The 26790-nt window shown below is 41.5% G+C and overlaps 3 protein-coding genes across 6 annotated transcripts in view; 2 read left to right on the top strand and 1 right to left on the bottom strand.

Moving 5' to 3' along the window:
- The window catches only part of LOC108137449 (inositol 1,4,5-trisphosphate receptor), a 26428-nt gene extending 11499 nt beyond the window's left edge, over nt 1-14929 (bottom strand). For 2 of the 4 annotated variants that reach the window (XM_017259142.2, XM_017259144.2), the window contains exons 1-6: nt 14139-14929; nt 3529-3878; nt 3340-3410; nt 3158-3273; nt 1786-2590; nt 82-1301 (exon numbers count right to left, since the gene is read on the bottom strand). In XM_017259142.2, the coding sequence (XP_017114631.1) occupies nt 82-1301; nt 1786-2590; nt 3158-3273; nt 3340-3410; nt 3529-3629 (2313 nt within the window). In that variant the 5' untranslated portion in view covers nt 3630-3878; nt 14139-14929. Of the gene's footprint in view, nt 1-81; nt 1302-1785; nt 2591-3157; nt 3274-3339; nt 3411-3528; nt 3879-6292; nt 6459-14138 lie in introns of those variants that run through there. The other 2 variants (XM_041709637.1, XM_041709638.1) reach the window with 2 other exon arrangements.
- On the top strand, nt 8618-26790 carry LOC108137453 (glutamate [NMDA] receptor subunit 1). Its single transcript, XM_017259149.2, has 15 exons — nt 8618-8747; nt 15904-16179; nt 16262-16384; nt 17886-18110; nt 18255-18457; nt 19326-19491; nt 19564-19669; nt 20541-20701; nt 20842-21058; nt 22109-22304; nt 22376-22588; nt 22803-23231; nt 24249-24421; nt 24476-24732; nt 25484-26790. Exons 2-15 carry the CDS (start codon nt 15994-15996, stop codon nt 25847-25849), a joined length of 3021 nt encoding a protein of 1006 aa, XP_017114638.1. The 5' UTR covers nt 8618-8747; nt 15904-15993; the 3' UTR covers nt 25850-26790.
- Nucleotides 8778-9628, top strand: LOC121467619. The gene is made up of 2 exons (XM_041709640.1): nt 8778-9202; nt 9257-9628. The coding sequence occupies exon 2, from the start codon at nt 9300-9302 to the stop codon at nt 9498-9500; it is 201 nt and encodes a 66-aa protein (XP_041565574.1). The 5' UTR covers nt 8778-9202; nt 9257-9299; the 3' UTR covers nt 9501-9628.

The following is a 26790-nucleotide window of genomic DNA, read 5'->3' as shown; positions in this document are numbered from 1 at the left end:
ATCTGAAAATATATATAATGTTAGTTTTCTAAATCGTTTTACCCTTATATAACTAATATATTGAGAGAGTAAATCGCTTACCGGTTGTCCTGTCCACTTCAGGTGAATTTCGTACTTGTCCGCCGTCGAGGTGCTGTCCTCGTCCTCGTTCAGGCTGGCACTGTCCCACGTGGTCGTGGTGGAGGCGGACTGCACATCCGAGCGATCCTCGTCATCGCCGGCCACCTCGGCCAGGGTGGCCAGGCACACGTCCTCGGTGGCGCCCTTGTAGCAGCGGGCCGAGGCGGATCCGGTGCGCAGGGCCCTCACCTGCGTCTCGATCAGTATGTCCTTGTTCTTGTCGCTGAGCACGCTCTTGCAGATCAGCTCCTGGGTGACGGCGATGGCCTTGCGGTTGGACACGCACAGGTCGGAAAGGTAGTCGAGGAAGCGGGAGTCCCAGTTGTGCATGTTCTTGCGCACCAGACCGACGAACGTCTCGATCTCGGCGGCGGTGATGTGCTTCTCCAGCAGCTTGCGGTTGTTGTGCAGCAACGCCGTGATGGTGTCCTCCGCCAGGATGTCGTACCCTATCTGCTTCTGCATCAGGCCAAAGTGCTTGGCTATGTACTCCTGGTTCTTGCGATAGTCCTGTTGCGACAGCCGCAGGATGCGGTAGCAAAGCCGGAAGATGTTCTTGTAGGGACTGTTCTTCGGGTCGCTCAGCTCGTCCAGCCGCAGGAACGGACCGTCGCCGGCCGTGTGCTCCTGGAACGGCCCCTGCAGGATCTTGAACAGCTGTTTGAGAATGTACTGCTCGCGCAGCAGCTTCTGTCGATCCCGGATGGGGTTCTTGATGGTGAACTCAAGGGCCTTGGTTTTGTTCTGCTCGTTCTCCATGCCGGCTATGAAGTAGACAATGTCCTGCAGCAGCGAGATCAGCGCCCGCCGCTCGTTGATGGATATGCTGCCGTTGTCCAGCTTGCTGGTCACCGTGGCCAGCACTTTGCAGGCATCGTTGGCGAAGTCCAGGTCGCGCACCTCCACCGGCGAGACGGGGATCAAAGCGAAGGCCTCCTTGTCCTCCTTGATGGGCGAGCAGCAGACCATGGACATCACCGGCTTGTCGTCGTCCGCATCGATGGGTATGGAGGTGGCATGCACCCATGTGTTGGAGCAGATGTGCTGTAGGCGCACGTAGCTCGACTGCGGCACCAAACTGTCCGGCCGAGCCATCGTGGTGGCATCCAGGACGAACACCGAGGCAATGTCCGCGGAGTACGGCACGGACACCAGGCGGTACTGCTTGCCCTTGGGTTTGTCTGGAGAAGTGAATAAAAGCGAATAAAAAAACAAGAAGGAGTACTATTAAATAGTCGTCAATTATTTAACCAATTTCAAACTAAATAATTCCACAAAACATAACCTGGTTCTTGGTGGTGCCATCTACCGAAATTAAACATTTATTACAATAACTTCCAAAATAATAGTTCGATTTGAAAGATTTTTGTACGAGTTTAAAATTATAAACCGAAGATTGACTTGATATATTTTCGCGACTTGCGCGCTTTGGAGTGGGCGTGACCACATATTGAAATAAACTTCTACTGCGTAGGCTTAACTAGAATCTGCACATTAAAACCCAAATCCCTAGCTATTATAGTTTCCGAGACATACGGACGTACATGCCTAGTGCGAATATTCATCTTGATCAAAATTCTTCTACGCGTTACATACTTTTCAACGAATACCATATTGAAATTACAAAATGGAATAAGGTTAATTTCACAATTGGCTTTCACTTACCATTCAGGGTGGAGTTCATGGTGGAGCAGCTGAGGCCCGAGTCCTTGCTGCAGTCCCCCAGGAGCAGATCGTGGCCGGATGTGGAAGGGGCTCCGGCTGACGCGGTGGCCACATCCAGTTCCGCCTCGGCTGCCAGGTAGTGGCCCGTGGCCAGGTGCTTGAAGCGGTAGAGGGAGTTCCAGTCGCCGGCGCCGCCGCGGCAGGAGTCGTGCTGCACCACCTCGATTTCCCAGAGGGCTTTGCTGCTGGTGGCCGCCGTGGCGCTGGTGCGTCCGGTGGTGCGCAGGAAGACATGATACTGCTTCCTGTACTCGTCCATGGTGAGGAACTTCTCCTGCTCGGCATGGAAGAGCCGCACCACGTCGCCACCCTTCAGGATGTGCTCCTGGTTCTCCTTGTGCTCCATGAACAGCGAGATCTTCCACGAGGTGGACGAGTTGAGGACGTTGACCTCCTTGCAGCCGGGATTGTCGGGCAGCTCGTAGTTGGCCGCCACGTGGAGGTTCTGCTGGTCGGCGTTGACCGGACTGAGGATCACCTTGTCGCCCACCACCACGTAGTCGCCGATGGAGCGCAGCTTGTAGAACGGTTTGATGTAGAACCAGGAGCCCTCGTTGCCATTGGCGTCCAGGTACACCCGCATGGCGTTCTTCTCCAGCAGTGACGGCAGCCGCTTGTTGACCGTCAGATACTTGTTGGACTTCAGATGCAGCAGCTGCACCACCGCCCGTCCGTATTGGATTGAGGTTCCCAGCAGCTTTTTGTTCTCCGTTTCATTCTGTTTCTTCTCGATCTCCGCCGCGTGCTAAGAAAAATATTTTAATTGGTTAATTAATTAAATTAATTAAGTAATTAAACTATTTATTTCTGTTTAGTGAGAACTTTTTTATATTTTCAAAAATCTAGTCAGTTTAGAGAATAAATTAAACAAGTAAAATCAGTTTAGAATAAACTAGCCACCAATCGAAATTATTATTTCATAAAAAATAAACTACAGCTGGTTCAATCTTTTGAAAACAATAATAACTCTCAGAGATTTCATCAATTATTGAATGTCTAAAATGTATTTGAGTTATTACTGAATTTGGGGGCGAGAATGAGTCATAGTTCGATTATTAAATTAATTGCTAAGAGTTCTAATAGGCAATATTAAAAGTGTATCAAAACCTGGAATTTGCAGGTTTCCTCTAGGTTACAGAATAAGATAAACAAGTAAAATTGGTTTCGAATAAACCACTACAATATTTTCCTAACTAGTCAGCAACCGAAGTTAATGTTTCATTTAAAAACAAAATTAATTAAACCAAACTTTAAGAAGGTAGAAGAGAGCACTTTTACAATTTCCTAATATAGAATATGTTCCTGAACTTACGTGCAAGCGCTTGAGGAGATTGGGATCTGTATTGGAACTGGCCGATTGTTTAGCTGCCTTCCAAAATTGCTTCTGGGCGGAATATCGATTCATGGGACATATCTTGATGAGACAGTCTGAAAACGTAGGATAATTTAATAAATATTGATTTTTCATAAATATGACATAGTATCAAAACTTACCCCTAAACTTTTTTGGCGGACAGCTGAGGTCTCCGGCCTCGGGGCACACAACTGTGCGATCATCGACCAAGCTGGCGAAACAAACAATAGGTTTATCAGAACATTCAACAACAGGTGGCAGCCGGGGATCCGCCACCTCCGAGGGCTGCGCTCGTTAGAACCTCGTTCAGCCTGGACAATGGTACTTACCCGAGAGTGCTCAAGAAACCGCAAACACTGCCCTCCGCGTACAGGGACACAATGTCGCCCAAGTGCAGGAAGCTCGCCGAGCCAATTATGTTGTCGCCCATGTCGGCGGCCTTCTATGGGTTAGGGCTCGAGAGGATTGAGGTGAGGACTGGATGTGAATGTGGATGTAGGTCGGGGGCCCCGATTGTGTGGAGCGGCTGCCGCCGGGTGGCGCAACAATGGGCCACCGCCCGATGCTAACCACGTGGCTGCTCCTGTTGCTGCTGCTGTTTCTGTGCTGGCAGCTATTGTGCAAAACACGCAGTCGGTTACGCGAGTTAATTGCAATGATTTGTCGTCCTCGCTATGTCCTGCGGGGTTTGGCAAAGAGAACAAAATCATGAGTTGGCTTACATCTCGGGGGGCACATTAAGATTGCTATTTAGGATGACTCTTAGAATAGACAGGTTTCATAATATGAAGATTAATATGTTTCTTGGATCATTTTAAATATAAACTCAATACAAATGTATGGGTATTTTAGGCATAACCCATTGTAGAATAGCAACTTATAATTCAAACAATTTTTTTAGTTTGCCACTTTTTTTGTTAAAGATTTCAATTTAAGTTTTTTCCCGTCTAATAACTCGATTATATATTTTTACCAAGAAGGTGATATGAATTATAAAAGTAGCTAATTGTGGGGCGTAGAATTTTTTTTTACATTTTTACTAATATTTCACAATTTTATTAATTTTAAAAGATTTTTTTTACATATCTGCAATTACAATAATATTAGTTGTTGTTACTTGAGTAAATACTCAACTTTCTTTATTTTTTTCTGTTGTCTTATGTATTATTTTGAATCGGAAAGTTCAGTTATATATTTCATTTCTAAATTGTTTATAAATAAGATTGAATATATGTTTGTTTATACACAAATATGTTGTTAAAGTCTCCAGGACAAGTCTTCGGGGCATTCACATTTTTTTGGGTTAGCTGGTTATAAAAAATTCATGGCAATCGGTTGAGCGGCCCCATATTACTTTGTATCGTGCCTTGGGAAATTCTCTCGTATGCTTGATATTTTCACCCCTTAGCGCGACAGCAAGTCGTCTCTTTAATACTTCCAATAAACATTTATACTTGGTGTCCGCATTCCAAATGTACCAACTAAAGTTGTCATATTTAACGATTTTTGTAGTCGACGCTTTTATGCTTTTGATGATTTCTTTCTTTATTATCTGCACATAATGGATGCATCGCAAATGGAAAGAACAAATGCATACATTTTCACACTAGATTGCAAAAGAAATGAGGCAAATGTTTTCATTGTTTGACAAGTTTTATGGAAGCAAGCCGTAAAAGTTTAAACAGGGGTTTTTGTATCAAGGATTCCTGAAAGTTTTTTAAGGTTCCAAGTCAATGCCAGCGATTTCTAATAGATTTTCAAAGTTTCTTGATTTAAATAAGTCTTACAATCAAAAAAGTTTAAACATTTAACAATGTAATCGAATTCCGCTGTGAACTCATCAACTCAACAATTTTGATTCTCTCGGGAAAATAAACTTGGCACAAAGCTGATTCTGATTAAGGTAAAGTGTTTCTGAGAATGAATATAATAATTCATTTCTTTGTTTTTTGTCTTATTGTTTTTCGGAATTTACTTAATGTCAATGACTCAATTTATGTATAAATTGTTAAATTTTATTACACTTTTTTCTGATTAATATGATCTAATCAAAAGTGACCATTATTTTCTGCTTGTTAAACTTATGTTTGACATATTTTGGCATAAGCCAGTTATTTATACGTTTTTTTATTATTCCAATGTATTTGTTTCTGGTAATTAATTCGGCTTAAGGCGGTACATCATGGGCATACTAATGAGCTGAGTTGGTTGTGATACACGGTGTAGTGCTTCAGGGTGGAAGCCATTCAATTGATGTATAGCTCCAGTTAATCGGATTGATTGACATTACAATTACCCAAAAGGTTTCCCTGCGGCCCCTTAAATTTCAGAGTAGACAGGGCCTATAAGCACAAGAATTCCGGCGAAAACATCACATTAGTGGAGGAAATGAGAAATTCATAACTTCTCTCCAGGCCAAGCCACTTTATGGGTCAGGAATTCAGCGAAATCCGGCTCAGAAGAGCGGGATGGCAACACCCATCTGCTCAAATATGTTCATCTTGTTAGCAGTGACGGAGGGAAGCAGATGACTGAAGGCAGGAAACAAGGACCTCCACCCCCACGACAAGGACCATGGAATTCGGAAGGCAAACTGGGCCCAGGCAGACAGCTGTGCCCTCATCTCAAGTCACCACCTCGCACCATTCAATCAATTGGTTCCAAGGGTGCGGAGAATTTTCACGATTTCCGGATGACGACTTAATCTGTTTGCCAACATAGCAATTACTATTTATCGCCATAAACTGCGGCAGTGTTGCCTAATCTATGGCTCGCCAATGACCCACCTGCTGTTAGGCAATTAAAACCGAATTTATTCGAACATAAATTTGGCCAAAAAGCGTTTCAATCAAATTAGGCGGTCGAATAACAATAGTCCAGCAGTTACCTTAAACAAAATCACACACAAAATGTGGATACACACACAGGGCCCTCAGTATCTATGAGTGGGAGCTCAGATATTTTGCCTATTTTCATTTTCGTTTTATTGAGGCGGAAGCTGGCACTGCCACTGCCTCACGAAGGCTTCCCTGGGATCTGTTTTTCCAGGTGTACATTTTCATCCCGTCGGCCAAGTGGCCAGCAAACACTTACACTCGTTCGTATTGTTTGGGCGCTATGTAAACACATAATATCATTACCCGCGGCCGCGAAACTTTAACAAAAAGCAAAACTGGGATGATTAAATGTGGGATTTTTTTGGCCAGCTCTTTGAAGTTTAGTTTGCAGCCGCCCGACGAAAAGAACGGTCTACAAACACCGAGCGCTCGAGCGAAAATGTTGGCCAAAGTTCGCCGCATTCGGCCCGAAAAGCTAAGGCCCGAGCTTGCAGAAGCTTTTCCGCTTTTCCGCTCCGCCTTTGAGTGAAATGTGGGCCACTTTCGCTCAAGGCACCCGCAACTTTTCCTTTCATTCATACCTTCTCTCAGTTCTGACCCCTTTGTGACCCATTCCGATATGCTTAACGCATCAGCGCCGCAAATTAGCTGGGTTAGTAGTGCCACTAGCGTTGCCAATGGCACATTAGTCAAACCCTGCTTTGTGCCTCCGCCCGAGTGCCTTTGCATTTTGGCTTTCAGCCTGAGCATGTGCAGATTTGATTTCACTTTTCCGCCTGTTCTCCAGGTCGGATCTCAGGTTTAATGCGATTTCGCCCACCGGGTCAAGGTCGTTGATGCGACTTTTGCATGCTGCAGCTTTAAGCGTGCAGGTGTGCCCCCTCGATAAGCCTTTGTTTGGGTATGAATAGGAAAACATTCTTTAAAGATTCGTTTTAGCTAGATTAGGATGGCTTTACGGTAAAGAGATTTGTTCCGGTGGAATTAATGCGGTTATAAGGACGGAAAGGAAAAAACAATAAGCAAAGCGTTACAGTAAAGAGCTCTTACTATTGAATACCCTGTTAGTCATGGATGGATAAGAAGTCAAGTTTTTGTAAAAAAAAAACAAAAGCATTGTTGTTTTACAAGTAAAAATTAGTTTTATAAATTTTTTAATTCTGGTGAGGGGTCTAGTCCCATCCAGATTTTTTAATTTTTTACCAATGAAATATTTAACTGGCACCACATTCAAACTATTGTTCTATTTGAATCACAGCCATGAAAAAACCCATGAACTCAAGTATTTGCTCATATTTTTTCAAGGCAAAATCATATTTTTAAATACAAATAACATACATACATTTTAGCTGAATGAGGTTTTTAATTATGAAGAAAACTAGTTTGATTAGTTCCTAACAACTAAGATAAAAAGGTTTGAAAGCCATAATAAAACAAAACTGCATTACAATTTAATAACTTTGATATGGAAAAAACCAACATCCTTTATTTTTAAAAAACTATTTGAACACGAATAAGTTCTTTGCCATGACATGTAAGTTATTTTTACCTTTTAAAAACAGCATCAGAAAACTGAGTTATAAATCAGTGGTTGCAATTGCCTGACACATAACATAAAACTATTTATATGTTGAAATTTTCTTTAAACAATTCCTAATTGTTTTCTTTGCTATTCTTAATTATAAGTAGGTGGATAGATGTAGATGTAGATGCTTTATCTTTAGCTTAAGTAATTATTTATTCTAGGCAGCATAAAGTTGATAACTTTAAAGTATTCGTAATAGTATTGTATACAAGTAAACTGTTTAATGTGGATTTTTTAATGCTTATTTCCACGTTTTTAAGAAATAACAAAAAAAGTTCAATGAAAATAGTCTTGATTCACTTTTGTGTATATCTAAACAACCTATTAAATAAATTTTTAACATTGTTTGTTGTCTTACTTTCTTATTCAAATCCACTTACTAACATGTTGTTTCCCAATTGCCCTTATCTGCACTAGCATTTTTCCCTTTGCTAACTTTTGGACTGACCTAGCTCACCACCGGCACAGTCACATTTCTTGTCTTACGGACGTCACATGACTCAGCGAGGACTTTGCGCTATCGGGCTGTCAAACTGGGCGAGCGATTTGCACTAGTCGAGCGATTACGGACTGCTCAAAAAGCAATCACTTAAACAGACTACCCGGCCAGTGCGTAAATTAGCGTGCGGCGGGCGGTCAAGCCAGCGAGAGAGCTTTAGCATTGCGGCCCAGTCGCCCGAGTCACATGCGTGGGAAAAGCCAAAACAAACAACAAAGAGCCACAAGTGGTTGGCATGCAAACAGATGCAGACGTTGCCGTCGGCGTCGGCGTCGCAGTAGCAGCGCAGTCGGGGGTCGGCAGAGGCGCCAGTCAGCTGACCGAAGTTGCGAGCGGCGTCGAACAGCTGACAGGGGGACGGCCGAAATTGTTTACATGTCGGGGCGCAGGCGTGGCCCAGCCTTTTGTGAGCTTGGAAAGCTCAGCGAAGGAGCTTAAAGCCCGAAAGCCAAGGGATTTCGGAGCAGCCGAGAGGATTTTTCAGTAGTCGAGCAACGCACAAAGCGCCACGTTGTCCTTCGAAGCCCCGGATAGGAAGAAAAGAAGGGAAAAGCGGAAAAGCCTGGCGTCGTGTTGAGCGGGCGTCGAAAAGTAGGCAACACTACTCGTTCCTGCTGCCTGGCCACGGTGCGTATGGGTGATGTGATGCTGGGCCAGCGAAATCCGATACGGAAAGCTCAGTCTGGGCGAAAATTGTCAAGCAGTTGTTGGTGGATAGTCAAAATTAACAGAAATAACAGAAATCAACACATTCCGCCCAGTTCAAAATACCGAAAATTGCCAGTGAAAACAGAGTTACAGAAGAACAAAGGGGATAAAAGTTCGTCCTGTGTGCGTGTGATAAAAGTTGCCTCTGTGTGCGTGCGTCCGTGTGTTAGTGTATGTGCGCGCAAAAAGAATAGAGAAAGCAAAGCATCCCGTAGGAGTGGCACACAAAGTGTTTGCATAACTTAACTCGCGATAACCACCCACCGTGCACCACCAACCACCGCCCGTAGTCAATAACTTGATTAAATGCCCCGAAATCGAGGCGAATTCAAGGGCTAAAGAAATGGATGTGCAGGAAGGATATCGGTGGTGATGTAAATAAACCAATTTGTGCAGTGCCCGACAATTTCCAAAATGACTCCAAATAGTTTGCAGTGTGATTGAGGCGTGGTCGTGCCAATCCATAGCGGCATGGATTCCGAGCAGACGGCCCAGTGCGTTGTGTGTTCCGTTGTCGTTTGTGTCCTGCTTATTATCGTTGGCCTCCTCATATTCATCGTGAGTGTGTTTGTCTTGGGCCCGGTTATTGATGAAGTGCAAGTCCGCCTTGTAGAGATCAATGAGACCACCACCAGCGACATGGAGCCGTTCCACGATTACGACTACGACTGAACTAAAGAAAACATTTTTCTCGACCTCATTCCATTAAGCTGGAAAGCTATAGTCTGTGACCAAATAAAATGCATTTTTTGAATACATTATACTTGTCAATACCTTTATTAAATATTTTTAAATCTCAATACTTTGTTACTACAAACCAGGAACCCAAAACAAATCTCAATATTAGAAAACATTAAAATGAAACCAATTAAGATTTGTCGGTTGGCCGATTTGAAGGTATCTATATCAAAACTATTACAAATATCTATCTAACATTTAAAGCCAAACGTTGAAATATTTGTGGAAAAGTAAATTGGTTTGGAAAGGCGATATTAAACATTTTCGATAAACTAAAGTACTCGAATTTTATAAGTTTATAAGTATCAAAATGAACCAACTCAATTGGCCATATATATATATTTCTTGAACTAAGATTATCCCCATAGATTTCATGCAAAATCCGAACAGCAAACAGGAATCTTTTGACCAAAATCCTTTTCCTTTGTTCGTCCAACCCCAATAGTTGCTCAAGCCCAACGAATTGTTGAGCATTAGGCACTTTAGCAACAATGGGCCGAATGGGGGATTGCGACTCGGTGGGGCACGTCAATGTGCAATACTTGAAATCATGCACAGAATGGTTCAATCCTTCCGTGCCCCCACTTTTACCAATCTCCGGGAGCAGGTTCGACTGTCATCAATCCGACGGATTGGGACCCAGTGAAGCGAATCGGGGCACGAACATCTGTTTGGCAATTCGAGTGTGAAAAATGCTCACGAAAATTACCTACGGCGAGATGCTGCAAAGTACACACAAAAATATAAAATGTGAATTGCCAACAATGGGCCAGGGAAGTCGCAACACTTTAGCAAGTTTGGAAGCTGCCAGGCGGAGGACGGACATCCTTGACTTGGTTATTGGCTTAGATGGGTTTCCCGGCTGAGCCGCACACACAAGACCGGACCGCAAAGAATGGAAACAGGGGAATGGGGAATGGGGAAGAGGGTGAAATAGGGATAAAAGGTTAAAGCAACAGGGCGTGGATGTGAACGTCTGAGGCGACAAAGTTCGGTTCAAAGTTTCGGGGGCTTTTTATTGAAGCTTTTGTCTGCGGTCGGCTCCTTGGGGAGTTGTCCTGGCTGCCGGATCGCACATAAAACAATTCCCGTTTACAGAGGGCAAATTAAATTATCTCAAATTGGCCGGGGGGAGAAATTACTCGGGCATCCGCCCAACGAACTGATCGATATTGTCCCAATTGAGCTCTAACCGCTTTACGGCAGGGTCAATCAATCTGAACCCCTCTTGCGGTTGCACATTGATTAAAAACTATTTCTGCTACCTGCACGTCGCTAGAAATTAAGTTCGAGAACCACTGCAAATACTTCAATAAAGCATCATCAAATGCGAACCGCCGTCGAATCCGATGTTCTCATTGTTGCCAGTCTGTCAGTTCGAATTACACTGAAGCCACCGCCAACGCCCCAGCCCCGCCCCTTTCCGCCCACTATCACCATGCACTGCCGCATTCAATGGAGCTCGCAATCTGCCATCCCCGCACACGCTGCACCAACAACGAAAATTGAATAAAATGCTAGCCATGGCACGTTCGCTATGTTAAATAGTCGAGCAAAAAAACTCGGAGAAAATTCTTCAAAGGCTCCTCTGAAGTTAAAATACCCTTTTTTTTAATGGAACGGATATAATTACTTGCTAGTTTTAAGTATGCTATGTATCAATTAATGGAAAATCTACATTTTTTTTATTTATTAAGGCTATTATAAAACATTGATGACGACAAGTTCGACTAAGAGAGGACATAATTTTACAAATTTATTTTTACAAAAGCTTTTAGATTGCTGTGCTACTTTCACAATTTTCATAATTACATTTGCTTTTGCTTAAAGCAATGGACAGCAATAATAATCAAAATTAAAATTATACAAACTTTTGAAATATTTTCATTATATTTGTATACCCAAAAGTACTCTTTTCGGTTCACTCAAAGTTCATTAACTGACATATATGTAAATGGACATGCAAAAATGTAAATAGCGAACGAATCGAAGTTTGAAATATTTTTACAAATATTCGTAAAATCACATACTAGTTGATTTCTTATTTACACAAAATTATTCCTTATACCATATGGGAATTGTTGTAACCTCACTAAACGGAGAGAGTAACAGCTTTTCTTGAGGAAATTCTGTGCGCTGTTCAGTCAGCTGAAGTCGAGGGATTCAGGGGCCTTTGAAACTGTTGAAGTCTAATCAACTATTTATAGGGATTAATAGAAAATGAGTGCAGACGGCAAGTGAAAGTCATCAAAAAAAATATTTTACATGAGCCCTTACGGAGGCTGGCGAACGAATAGAAAACCACCCGAGTTTTAATTAATTTAACTATTTATTGAAGTCTGGGCCATGTCTGGTTCCTCAAAGCTGTTGAAAAGTCAAAGAGATCTCGGCCCACCTGAGCGAAAAACATGCCAGCACTCAGATACTCACGCAGACAAACACAGGCGATGAGAGCACTCTTTTCCTCATTCAGTCTGCTTCATTGATAACACCCGACCTCCAGTGCACACACACGCCCATTAATTGCAGCCAAGTGGACTGGGGTACTTGCACATCACATGAGTGTGTGGTTGGCGCTTTATGTAGGTATGTTTTATTTACAACATGAAAATGTTGCTTACACAATTTGCTTATTTATGTTAATTGGTTTCCCGGCGCCATCTCCTTTCCCCCAAACTCCACTGCAGCTGCTCAGTTGAGCTGCAAATATGCACTTGCCCATGGGCATGAATATGTATGTATTAATATGTAGGGACATACGATAACGGTCAAATTATCTATGTTTCTTTTCAAGTACGATATTTGTGGTCTACTTAAAACCAGAGTTGATAATTATAATAATTAACTGGATTAGATAAGTTAACTTTTTAATGATACAATAATGTAAGGGCGATATTGTTATATGAACCTATGTAGGTATATATTAATCTGTAAAGTAATTGTATCGATTTAACGTAAAACACCTTTGACCGCAGTATCTGTACTACTTTGAGGGACAATAAAAACAAGTCGACATATTTAATTTTAAAAAAGCTTGAGTACTTCGTTATGAACACTTAAGTACTTCCTCAGATCAATTACTTTAATTTTTTTATTGACTGCTTTTTTCTTAAACTAGTTAACAGTCACTATAAAATTAATAGTTTTCTCTACATTTTACTTGTGTTAGGGTTGTATAATTTAAAATATAGTTACTGTCAACAAAAGTAAAAATACATTTTTTATATAACATTTAAAACTAAATAAATAAATCATAGCCTGATCACTGGTTTAAAGGTGAAAATTAAAGCGTTTGACTAAGTTTCAAAGTACAGTTTTATTTTTGAAGCAATAATTACATATTTAAAGTAGTTGGCCAGTTTTCAACTTCGCTGGTCAAACTAATAACACCCTAATAATTATCTAAAAAAATTAAAAACTCGTATTATTATATTACCAATTTTTTCCCACCAATTCAAAAAATTACTATTTCATTAAACTGTATTAATGTGAAAATAATTGACCATCTGTTAGCTCGAGTAATATTAGCTGGATATAAAGAAGTAGTTAAGTGTGCTCTCATAATTTTGAGTGAGCATTGCAAAAAGGGTAATTTGCCGATGAAAGGCAATCTTTATTCCAAGCAATTAAATCGAAATCATCGCGTGCAGCAGGCTCAACACGTCCATTTTTTCGCCCCCTCCTCCTATTTTCCCCTACACTGAGCACAACTTCCTGACACAACTGACTGCAGGCGAGAAAGCTCCGCCTGCCTCTCCATCCCCCTTTATCATTTTTCCGTCTCCCTCTATCTCCCAGCACCTGGCGGTCAACAATGTGGCGCTTAATTAAGCACGCGTCGGCCCTGTCAGCATCTCTTTCTTTCTCACTTTCTCTCTCTCTTACTATCTGTGCCTGCAATCAAGACTTCTGCACTGAAAGAAAAACCTCAGAGGAGTAATAATTGAAATCGAAATCAATGTGTTAAATAATTTGTGGTATTTGAATTAAACTTAAAAATTTTTCAAAGTCGATTTCATCAAATTAAAAATATTTAGTTTCTTTTTAAAAAACCAATCACGTGAACGGCATTTCACGTGGTGACATGACGCATAATAAAAAAGAATAGCTCAAAAATTGTATGCAAATTGTGAAAATATACAAATTGATTAAAATAATAAAAGTTAATAAATTCATGCAATCAATAGACCTAAAAATTATTTCATCTATGGTCTCTTTGAAACAAATGCTTGATCCATTGGATTTTAGTGAAAAGGGTACAAGGATACTGATTTCTTTGTGTGTAAGAAACAAATAATTGCAGAACTGTTCGTTTCGCTGCTGCTATTGCATTGTAATTGAATGAGAGAGGTTTTCTGGCGTTTTTTGCTTTGATTTACTTTCAATTATTCTGCAAAACGAGCCGACACCGAGCGAGGGCGTGACTGCTAGATAATAGCTATCTGGGTAATTAGCCGGGGCCCAGGCGATAGGCTTATTGCCTTATGACCTACTTAAATCGGCGCAAGCCCTTCGGGAAACCAGAAAAACCAGTAAAAGTGCCCGACTGGCAACAGGTTGTTCAGTACTTACCGCAGAGAGTATCCGAACCGGGATTACGTATCCGAAATATTGCCCCTGCCCAGGGATTGAATCATCCGCTGCCGATAGACGACGATCGTAAATCGAATTTGACTTTATATTTATTTTATTCAAATGCAAACACTCGGGGGGCCACTCGAAAGAACTTAATATATTTTCACCTTGAGTGCGCGCACTTAGCCGCAGAAAAGAGAATAGTAATAAGTGGGGAACACGGCGAAAAAGGAGAAGAGGCAGAAACCGCGCACACAATAACAATAACAATGCCGGGCAGTGACGTCGGCAGAGGCAGCGACGTCGGCAGAGGCTGGCTTGTCAATAAGACTGAGCCGTAAAAAACACGCGACAAACAATTCCGGTTAACCGAAAGAGAAAAGAAACGCGAAACAACGTCAACAATTGGCTTTCCCGTTAACGTCTCCCACCCCCCGGCAGCGCAGTCGCAGCGCAGCGACAGCGAAAGGCAAACAAAACGCGCAACTCGATTTCGATTTCGATTTGTTCGCACTTTTCCAGCCACTTTTACACTCACACTGACACACGCCCACCACACCGCATTCAGGCCAATAAATTAGCCATCATTTCGGCGATAAATTAGCGGCTCGAACCGTATGAAAATGCAATTTTCCAGGGCGCCGCGTCATGCACGAAGTCGTGTAGTGCTCCTCCGATTCCCCCTTTCTCCAACGAAGTGCCAGCGCAGCGCAGATAAGGCGGACCGACGCGGAATAACGCCAGCGAAAACACGTCCGACTCAAAGCGCGGCCAGGCAACAAGTGTTAGAAAACAGCAGGGCCATATGATCGATAACACGGTCATCACACAGCCGCTTAAAAGAGTTGGTGCAGAAAGCTTGTTCACACAGGCACCCGCTGTGGCAAAAGCAGCTGATCGGTCCAAAAGAAGTAAAAATTTTATTTTTCTGCCAATAAAAGGGACAACAACTCACAACTTAATACAATTTAAAACATTAACAATGGACTTGTCACAGATAGTGATTTATCCTCTGCTGTTGGCGGAGTAATTTACCTTCCTAACCATTTATACATTTTTATTTGTTTACATTTCATAGTAATTTAATTTAATTTAATTTAATTTAAATTAATTTATTTTATTTGTATGGCTAACGGGTACACTATTTGTAACTGCGAGTTGTAAAAACTTTTTCCATCTCTTTTTAGCTCGTAAAGAGAAAAGCAACATAATTTTGGTTTTAATTTGCATTCCCTAGAGAACAGCCAAATATTACCTAAATGAGTGACCGCTATAAATATACTTAAGTGATACTTGAGTTAAGAAATTCCTTTTAAATGCTAATTAAATGATCTTTATAATTATATGCAAATAGAATAGGAAATCAGAAATCGAATTAAAAACATACCAATAAAATAACTTTTAAATGAATGGTCACCCTAATGATTGCTAACAGCGCCTAACGTCAAAATATTATATTTAGATCGATCTGGCATCACCGCAGGCTAGATCACATGGCGCGTATTCAAAACGTAAACATAGCAGAGTTGAACACACAAAAAAATGTGTTCAAACTAAAATAATTGATTAAATATGATAATTTAAGTTTCGATTCTTAGCCTTAGAACAACGAATTTTGCTTTGACATTGTAATAAAAAAGTAGTTTAATACATTTTTACTGTACCTTAAATGAGAAATTAATAATGATGCCTGAAAATTAAAAGGCCCTTAAAAGCATAGTTAATGGCATTAACGTTGGTTGTTCTTCTTTTGGACTTGCAGAAAATGCTGAATGTTTGTCCGGAAAACCATTGAAATCATCGCACAAAGCAAATCGCTTATCCTCCCCCAGAAACTATAGCGCTCTGCAGAATGGCTGACGTTGGTTTTGTTTATTGTTGGCTTTTGTTTGGGCTCGCCATTATTCTGCTAGCTACACTGGCGCCGCCGATTGATGCCGCCCAGAGGCACACTGCCTCGGATAATCCGTCAACGTACAATATTGGCGGCGTACTGAGCAATTCCGACAGCGAGGAGCACTTTAGCACAACAATAAAGGCAAGCGCTTACTCGCGTCAACTAACTGCCTTTACTATTTATCCAATTGCGTTAATAAATACCATTTCTAATCGAACCCCAGCACCTCAATTTCGACCAGCAGTATGTGCCACGCAAGGTCACCTACTATGATAAGACCATTCGCATGGACAAGAATCCCATCAAGACGGTTTTCAACGTTTGCGACAAGCTCATCGAGAATCGGGTAAGTCAGTGGTGGTGAAATGCAATTACCTCTCCACTTCCGACCACACCATCGCATTGCCCAAGGCAAATATTGCAAATGTACTTATATTTCGGCCTGCTCGCTTCATTTCAATAATTCGAAGGGAAATGATTCGGAAATGGCTTTATGACAAACGGTAATGCGCCAGCAGATTCCAATATCGACAAGCTTCCAGTTGGTTAACTCTCGGCTTCCCTTGCTCCTTAAATGTATGTTCAATTCAATATTAATTGCTTTTTTCACTGAATGGATACCAGTGGGTGGGCACGCTATTTTATGTGGCCTAGCCGGTTTTATGATTTTCCCATTGATCGCCAATGTAATAGTTAAATATTTCCATTACGGTTGAGCGGATTATTTTTCGTCGAGTTTTAATACTTATGGTGAAATAATTTGAAGGGAACTTTCATTTTTGTGGTTATCAATATTATCAAACAGAATAGTATTAATTTTGGTAAATTTTTTCTAATAAATTTTAAAGCGCCCGCAAAAAAGTTAGTCATTTAATAAGACTTTTGAAACGCACTGTACCTACAACCAATGGAATCATCAGGCTGCTCTCTTCAGAACCAAACTGGATTCTCATGCAATAAATTAACGCAGTCATGGACAAACAAAAAGAGTACAAAAAATCCTAATGACGAAGAGCCTTTCAACGCTCCAAAGTGCAATGCACCCAGTCGATGTGGGGTCACTTAAAGCCGAAACATTTTTTTTTTTTTGGTAAACTTCCGTCAAATTTTCTGAGGCGACCATTTGGATTATCATTGGATTCCATCAATCACGTTTCGTGCATCATATCACATTTATCATGAGCTGCTGTGGGTGGCTGCCAGGAGCAGAAGTTCACACCCACTAGACCAGGTCCCAATCAATTCGATGCCTGTTTTGGGGCGGCATTTGTCATCATTAATGTTGCTGCGAATTTATCATCTCAGGTCCCAAAATGCGCGTCCATTTGGAACCTTTCATTACCCAAAGGAAGCAAATCAACTGTCATTGACTCTATTGAATGCCCGTGTCTGTACAGTGCGTTTCAAAACTGTCAGCTCTGGCAATGTATCGTTTCAAGCGTTACCTTTTTCCATTTATGGATATGGATACATATTAAATAGTAACGAAATGTTTTTTAAATCACGTACAATCAAGAAAAACATACCTTACATGGAAAATATGTTTAAGCATTCTCTATTATATCTTATATCCTATTATATTTATTAATCTTATATTTTCAAAACATTTATGGAGAACAGGTAGTATAGAATATTGAACATGATTATGGTAATCAGCAATTTGTTACTGGCTTCTTGATCATATATGCTAGTGACGAACGTTCCTTTTTGCTTAGCCAATTGAACGACCTGCCAGCGCCATTTACACCTTCCACCCATCAGCTGAACTCCTCTCCTTTGGCATCAGCCGTGGCATTGCTCATTTCCACTGATTTGGCTTGTTTCCCGGCACAATTTACCCTCCGCAGGTGTACGCCGTAGTCGTTTCGCATGAGCAAACCTCAGGTGACTTGTCGCCGGCGGCCGTGAGTTATACGAGCGGATTCTATTCAATTCCTGTCATTGGCATATCCTCGCGGGACGCGGCCTTCTCCGACAAGAACATCCACGTCTCCTTCCTGCGAACGGTGCCGCCGTACTACCACCAAGCGGATGTCTGGCTGGAGATGCTCAGCCACTTTGCCTACACGAAGGTACGATGGTTTGATATACACCCACCCAACTCCCAGTACTCCCCAAATACCCATATTCCCAAATCCCCAACTCCCAATGTGATGCACCCGAATTTGACTTATTGACTTATCGAGTTGTTCCGTTATTTGCTCCGCTGGCGACAGGTAATCATCATTCATAGCTCCGACACGGATGGCCGGGCCATCCTGGGTCGATTCCAGACCACTTCGCAGACCTACTACGACGACGTGGATGTGCGCGCCACCGTGGAGCTGATTGTCGAGTTCGAGCCCAAGCTGGAGAGCTTCACCGAGCACCTCATCGACATGAAGACAGCCCAGTCGCGGGTCTACCTGATGTACGCCAGGTGAGTGCCCCCCAATTTGCGTAAGTAATGTCTTCTCAATTGGGTCAGGAAACGTTTTTGTTTTTTTGGGTTTAGTGATGGATTTTATCCATCGGTTGTTGTCAGCTAAATATTCAACTTTAAATTTGTTTACCTTTAAAGCGTATCTAGTTTATTTAATCTCAGATAAGATTTCCTTTCCTTTCTTCCATACATATAAATCTAATTGCTAGGATAAGCACTTTTTATCTGCAATTTGTACAAGGCATTTATATACTTGTAGTTTGCCAGATGGCAATTGCAGCTTTAAAATGCATATTCAAATTGTTTTCCTCTGAGTGACGATAAATTGTGAATGCTAAAGCGTGTCAGTCAATTGTTGTCAATTCTCAATAAAGTGATTTTATGTTGTAGTCTCTAAATTAATTTCAATAAAAGAGCGATGTACGCAAGATTACTGAGATTGAATTCCAACATGGGCGTGGCTGTTACTCAGCAACTGCTCGTTTTGTTGATAAAATTGAGACAACCATGTTCGTTGTCGATTATTACTATTATTAAGAGATTTCTTTGTGTGTCCTCATTTACTGGTTTAGCAAAGGCTTTAACATTTAAAATTAAATTATCTTCGCTCAACGTTTATATTAACATCTTATATAAAATGAGATATCCCAGCGCTTAAATTGAATTGGTAAGGATTGCTTTTAATATATATAAGCAATCGTAAATGGCTCTACAAAATATAAATCATTGAGCCCTTTCTAACATTCCGTTCCACATGTGTGATTCAAATATTTTAAATTCTAAACCGCAGTAGACACGAGACATTAAGAATTCCTGCATTATCATAAGCGTACTGGTTATTTATACTTTTCCTGTCCTCCCTCAGCACGGAGGACGCCCAAGTAATCTTCCGCGATGCCGGGGAGTACAACATGACCGGAGAGGGACACGTGTGGATTGTGACGGAGCAGGCGCTGTTCGCCAACAACACGCCGGACGGAGTGCTGGGCCTCCAGCTGGAGCACGCCCACAGCGACAAGGGGCACATTAGGGTAAGAGCGACTTCTCCGCCAGCAATCTGAAATATGCATGAGGTGGTTTTTGGTCTTTGGTTCCCCCAACAGGACAGCGTCTATGTGCTGGCGTCGGCCATCAAGGAGATGATTTCCAACGAGACCATTGCCGAGGCACCGAAGGATTGCGGCGACTCAGCCGTTAACTGGGAATCGGGTGCGTATATCCCGCGTCATTAACTATTAGGGAAAAACTTCAAAAATACCGATAAAATACTTATGCCAGATTAAGCGGGATCCATAAATCCCTCAATAAAGACTGATTTTAAAGTTACCTGAAAGATGTGTTGTGATAGTTTTACTCTTGTGCAATCGAGCTTTTTTTAAAAAAAATTGTATCTAGAGAAAGCGGCCTTACAACCGATACTGTTATTATCTGGTATTCTGGTCTAGAAATTTGAAATAAATCGATTATTTGTTTTGAATATTTTGGAAGCTTAGACTATGATATGATATGATTTTTCAAAATTCGAATTATTTTCGGAGACACAGCCAATTTTGTGACGTGGCGTCCGAGCCATTAAAACGGGTTTCCTAAACTATAAAAGCGTTTTTCTCCAAAGTATTTTTTTTTGAGGTGGTTGACATGATGTTTCAAGTTTTACTGAACCAATTATTTTTTATTATTTTTTTTCAAGTTGGCGCCGTTTGTTTTTATTTTTTTTTTTAAGTGGTCAACCCGTTATCGGCCTCTTTACTAATAAAGAATTAGTTAGATTTCTTTCCGATCTCTACAAGGTCGGAAATAATGACAACCAGAACGCAGATATTTTTTTGAAGTCCCCACACTCTACAAGTCTGTATCTCGGCGAATATTGGGTTTTTTTTTTGGATTCCTAAAATGTCAATAATAACCATATACAAAATTGTATCTTAAAAATTATTATTATATCTTTTTTATCTTATTGAAAAATTCTTTAAATTCGTTCTTCTTAACCAGAATACCCCCTTAATAAAAATAAAATGTTTTTTAAATTTAAATGGCTTGTCTACATTTTTTAAAATTATTTTTACTTAACATCTGGCAGGCAAGCGGCTGTTCCAGTACCTGAAAAGCCGCAATATCACGGGCGAAACGGGACAGGTGGCCTTCGATGACAATGGGGATCGAATCTACGCCGGCTATGATGTAGTCAACATTCGAGAGCAGCAGAAGAAGCACGTAGTCGGAAAGTTCAGTTACGACAGCGTAGGTTAAACCTTATCTCCTGCCAACCAAAAACTTATTAGATTTCTGACCAATTAATCAATTAAAACCAAAATTTAGAAAATGGCAGCTTGTTTTGTACTATTTATTTCACACCACGACTATATGTATACGGTTTTCAGATGCGGGCCAAGATGCGGATGAAGATCAATGACAGCGAGATCATTTGGCCAGGAAAACAGCGTCGCAAGCCGGAGGGCATCATGATTCCCACCCACCTGAAGTTGCTGACCATCGAGGAGAAGCCCTTCGTTTATGTGCGTCGCATGGGCGACGACGAGTTCCGCTGCGAACCGGACGAGCGTCCGTGTCCCCTGTTCAACAACTCGGATGCCACTGGTGGGTAATCCATTCTCCTACACTGAAAATAAGATTTTAAAATTTTTTTTTTTAGTTATTTTATTTTATTATGATTATAACATTTTTTAATTGCAATTAATTATAACATAACAAGCATTATTGCAATCCTCGGATTCTTCGAGATGATCTATAAGTTTTCTGTATCTACAAATTAAATAAAAATAAATCAAATTTTATCGATCTCTATCTGGACTAACCCGATAAAAGGTAGCTAAACGTTTAATAGACAAAGAATTGTAAAATAGAATTGTTTGGCAGGGCAGATTCTCAAATGCATGTTAAATACCAATTCAAGCCGAGATATACCCATAGTTCCATTGAACATAACATAGTCAGTCCATTGGTTGAATTGTTTATATATTTATTTATTTAAAACTAACTTGTAGTTAAAACTAAGAGCTAACTTAAACTATGAGCATTAGCGACTAGGACCCTCGTCTAAGATTACTTTATTTAATTAATTTATGAGAACAATTTGAACAACTCAAATTTAATGAATGAGTTTTGTTTAGTAATAATCGTCATGTTGCCATACAAATGATTAGCCAATAATAGTATAATAACATTATTTTTTGACAAAAAACAAACTATGAAAAAGCATACTTTTTCTGCAACTTGTTCTATTAGTTTGAGCGACTTTAAATAGAGTTTAATTATAATATGAATTTTCTAAAATTCAAATGTTCAAAGTATAGGTTTAATCTGTAGGATTTCATTAGCTCCAATATCAACAACATAAATAAAATTAAAACAAGTTTAATTAACTGGAAGCACAAGAATAATAGCATAAAGATTGCAAGTAAGCTTATCGGTGATAATATTTCAACTGCAGCTACCTGCAGTTTTAAGAACACTATAGTAAAATGCTCGACTAGATGGCTACATACAGAAAATTAGACAGATCAATATGGTTACATGGACTTAGCAAGTAATGCTGATCAAATTATGTTTAAAGAATTTATTACCCCTTGCTTAAGTTAACTTCCGAGTATTAATACATAATCATCCACAACGGTGCTCCTCCAACAGCCAACGAGTTCTGCTGCCGCGGCTACTGCATCGACCTGCTGATCGAGCTCTCGAAGCGGATCAACTTCACCTATGACCTGGCCCTGTCCCCCGACGGCCAGTTCGGTCACTACATCCTGCGGAACAGCTCGGGGGCGATGACGCTGCGCAAGGAGTGGACGGGACTCATCGGAGAGCTGGTCAACGAACGTGCCGAGTAAGCGATGCGGTCACCGCCAGCTACATCCACTACAACCAAATAATAACCGGACTCACACTCACATTTAGCATGATCGTGGCACCACTAACCATCAATCCGGAGCGTGCGGAGTACATAGAATTCTCAAAGCCATTCAAATACCAAGGCATTACAATACTCGAGAAGAAACCGTCACGATCGAGTACTCTCGTGTCTTTCTTGCAGCCGTTTAGTAACACGCTATGGATCTTGGTAATGGTGTCGGTCCATGTTGTGGCGCTCGTGCTCTACTTGTTGGACAGGTGAGTCTTCCCTGCCCCCTCCACAGACCTCCATTGACCTTCACAGACCACCTCAAAACCAAACCCAACCATCCAAGCACAGGGGAAGCAAGGAAGATGGGTCGCTGCATTGGACGGTTGAATGGCACCCCCCCACGCTAATCCCCGCCTGGAGTGGCCCACGGTTCCGGACGCTATTAACCACTTGATTCCCATTTCCGATTTCCGAACTCAGATTCTCACCCTTTGGACGCTTCAAGCTCTCGCACTCGGACAGCAACGAGGAGAAGGCCCTGAATCTCAGCTCCGCGGTGTGGTTCGCCTGGGGAGTGCTCCTCAACAGCGGCATCGGCGAGGGTACACCGCGCAGCTTCTCGGCCCGGGTGCTGGGCATGGTCTGGGCCGGATTCGCGATGATCATTGTCGCCTCGTACACCGCCAATCTGGCCGCCTTCCTTGTGCTGGAGCGGCCCAAGACGAAGCTGAGCGGCATCAACGACGCCCGGCTGCGCAACACCATGGAGAACCTGACCTGCGCCACCGTCAAGGGCTCCTCCGTGGACATGTACTTCCGCCGCCAGGTGGAGCTGTCCAACATGTACCGCACCATGGAGGCCAACAACTATGCCACCGCCGAGCAGGCCATCCAGGACGTGAAGAAGGGGTAACGATTGCTTCAGGCCTGGCGACCATTTTGTCGTAGCTGAGCCTCTAGCCTCGCATGTCATGGCACCACTACCGTTCAGATCCAGATCCAGATCCAGATCCAGACAACAACTATACTACTACTATTACTACTATTACTATTACAACTCACTCTCCAATACGCAAACTCCAATTCAGTCCACCTAACGCCACTGTATCTCTCTTTCTCTGTCTCTCTATCTCTTGCTCTCTTGCTCTTCCTCTGTTTCGATCTATTAGATATGTTTTGTAATCGTTAGCGGTATCGTGTTCGTGTTCGTGTTGGTCTTGCCCCCGTATTATCCGCCCCCCTATGCCATCTTGTTTTCCCATATTTTACCCTTTATGTCATTAATCCTTGCAGAGCATCTTCGATGTGTGTAAAATGTACGTTATTATAGGTCTAAAAAATAATTGGCTATTATGTTCCACATTTAGTCAGTCTGATGGTATACCGTACATCACCTTAATATTCAATATGAAAATCAGTATTGGGGCCGATTTCTCAATGTCATTTTACGTTTTGACATTGAACTTAATTGCTATTTCGAAACCCTTAGTTTCATTGTATCATATTAGAGTTTATTTAATTCAAATCTTAGCTTGGCGAAGTTAAAGTAAAGTTAAAGTCGGTCGGCAAAAGGTCTTGAATTCTGCATTTCGAAAGCGAATTTATGTTTTCCAATAATTTAACTTTATAATGAACTTAATCTGAGAAATCGGGCAAAAGTCCTTCAAGAAATATATTAAAGGTTTTGCTAGGGGAATTTTATTATTTAAGTATTAGTAAATCAGGTACAAAATTATTAATAGCTAACTTAGCATTCCGGTCTCCCCGAAGAATCTGCAAGGGTAAGGGAAGCTTCGGTCCATCGAAGCTAGCCAATTTTTCTTGTTACTTGAACGTTCTTCCCACTTTTTGTACCCCTATCCTAAATCGAACTGCTTAAGCATAACTTTAACAAGTTATCCCTTTGATCTGCGATTATGTTCGCAGCAAGCTGATGGCCTTTATCTGGGACTCATCTCGCCTGGAGTACGAGGCCTCCAAAGATTGCGAACTGGTCACAGCCGGAGAGCTGTTCGGACGGAGTGGATACGGGATTGGCCTGCAAAAGGGCTCGCCTTGGACGGATGCCGTCACACTGGCCATCCTGGAGTTCCATGAAAGTAAGAATTATGGGTCAGTTCTCAGTTCAACACTAATATCCTATCTTCTTCCAGGCGGGTTTATGGAGAAACTGGACAAACAGTGGATATTCCACGGCCATGTTCAGCAGAACTGCGAACTCTTCGAGAAGACGCCCAACACTTTGGGGCTGAAAAATATGGCGGGGGTGTTCATACTGGTGGGCGTGGGCATTGCCGGCGGCGTGGGTCTGATCATAATCGAGGTCATCTACAAGAAGCACCAGGTGAAGAAGCAGAAGCGCCTGGACATTGCCCGACATGCGGCGGACAAGTGGCGAGGCACCATAGAGGTGAGATCTGGGGCTGGTGCGAAAACCAAAAGCATCGTAAAACCTTAGGATTAATAATAATAATTATAATTTAATTCGCTAATCACATAGGAAAACTTAATTTGCAATCAATAATTTTAATTTAACGCTACAACAAAATTTTTAATTATACTTGTATTAAAGCTAAGGCCATCCTGCTCTTAAAAACATTTTTAAAGTCAATACAAAAGAAGCATTCGCGAATTCTTTAGAATAGGCTAAACATAATTTTACGTTCTTATTTGTTAATTGTTTGAGTATAATAAGAGCAAACATTTTTTGAAATAAAATTATTTAGTCAAGACAATAAGATTGAGTAAATCTAACTAACTAGATAAAGATTTTTTGGTAAATCACTTTAGAACACATGTTTGGCTAGCAATTTAGAATCTTTTTTTGTAAGACCCAAACAAAAATGCAACTATCCGATGGATATCAAACGGATTTATTGAACTTATTTGTAAATATTTGTACAAATTACAAATGCGAGTTAGAGTGTTCACCGGTTTAAAAAAAAAAACAATAAACAAATGAACAAAACAGCGATAAATTAAAAAATGTTTAAAAAAAAAAACAATATTTTTTAAGCCCATGTAGATTTATTTACTTTCGTTTCCATCATTTGCTCGACGAAGCTATGGCACTTGACATAGGCTTTTACGATACCTTTTCCACTCGTCAAAATTAGTGATGAAGCTTTTACGTAAACTTAACCTTCCCACTTTTCCCACAGAAACGGAAGACGATCCGTGCCTCCCTGGCGATGCAGCGCCAGTACAACGTGGGCCTGAACGCGACGCACGCCCCGGGCACCATCAGTCTGGCAGTGGACAAGCGCCGGTATCCTCGCCTGGGCCAGCGACTGGGACCGGAACGAGCCTGGCCAGGAGATGCCGCCGATGTGCTGCGCATCCGGCGGCCCTACGAACTGGGCAAGCCTGGCCAGAGTCCGAAGGTGATGGCCATGACCACGGCCACGGCCACCAACCAGCCGGGAATGCCCATGCCCATGCTGGGCAAGACACGGCCCCAGCAAACTGCCCTGCCACCGCGCTACTCGCCCGGCTACACCAGCGATGTGTCGCACCTGGTCGTCTAAGTTAACATTTTGCCAAAGCAGTTAGAACATAGAAAAAAAAAAGTATTGTCATTGCTCAACACACATTGCGATTTGCCAGTCAGGGAGAAATTGATTGTAGCGCCACGAAAGGGGCAGCAAAATTGTTTGTTATCACTGAACGGAGTGGCCAGGACCGAGAAGAGTATCTATATCATTTACTTCGATTTTGTTGAAATTTATCAATGGTCCTGGACCGCGCAATAATCTGTTATATCAAGAGTCTAGGTGTGTTTGCGAAATTATTGGATAGTCTATTAAGTTTTTGTTGTTTTCGATGAATTGAATGATATGATAGGTGTTGGAAGTAGTTTCACTTTTATTTAACGCTTTCAATGTGCTTACTGTTCCTCTTAACAACTTTATCGCCGCTTAAGCTTTTCACTGCTATTTAATAGAACATGAACACAGGACTAAACGACTAATTGCTGACAAGAAACATTTAAAAACAGCGACATCACACAATTCACCACCTAACCCACCCATTGTTACTAACTGTATACTAAACTATTCTCATCTAAACTAATCTCAAACCCGATTTTTGATCTGGCCATAAGTTTGCCTCAACTGAAAGCTCCGATTGCCTGTACAACTTATACAACTTATATTTTGTCTCGAATAGAAAGCTTGAAGAAGATATATTAGATGAATTGCAATAGTGGACCCGGACATCCAAGAAAGGGCAAGCCCATGAAAAGCAATTAATTAAACAAAAATTATATTTAACTCAAAGAAGCTTAAACGAAATTTTTAAACAAATAAAGTATATATATACAAATATGTATACACATTATATTGATAAGATTCAGTGTGAAAGTTAACAGCATAAATGTGAAGCATACAAAACGAAATTCAAAAACAAACAATATGTAGTAGTGGAATTTGAATTTTTAAATGTTTTGAGTGTGTAAACCGTTTATGCA

This window comes from Drosophila elegans, unplaced genomic scaffold (assembly GCF_018152505.1).
Source record: "Drosophila elegans isolate 14027-0461.03 unplaced genomic scaffold, ASM1815250v1 contig_476, whole genome shotgun sequence".
Taxonomy (NCBI): Eukaryota; Metazoa; Arthropoda; class Insecta; order Diptera; family Drosophilidae; genus Drosophila; species Drosophila elegans.
This window is presented reverse-complemented; position numbering and strand designations above follow the sequence as displayed.

Bases quoted from the DNA above. Each gene is read 5' to 3' on its own strand.
- LOC121467619 (XM_041709640.1), top strand. From the start codon at position 9,300: ATGGATTCCGAGCAGACGGCCCAGTGCGTTGTGTGTTCCGTTGTCGTT.
- LOC108137453 (XM_017259149.2), top strand. From the start codon at position 15,994: ATGGCTGACGTTGGTTTTGTTTATTGTTGGCTTTTGTTTGGGCTCGCC. The intron at 19,492-19,563 runs GTAAGAGCGACT...TTCCCCCAACAG, and splicing joins GCGACAAGGGGCACATTAGG to GACAGCGTCTATGTGCTGGC. The intron at 23,232-24,248 runs GTAACGATTGCT...TTATGTTCGCAG, and splicing joins ATCCAGGACGTGAAGAAGGG to CAAGCTGATGGCCTTTATCT.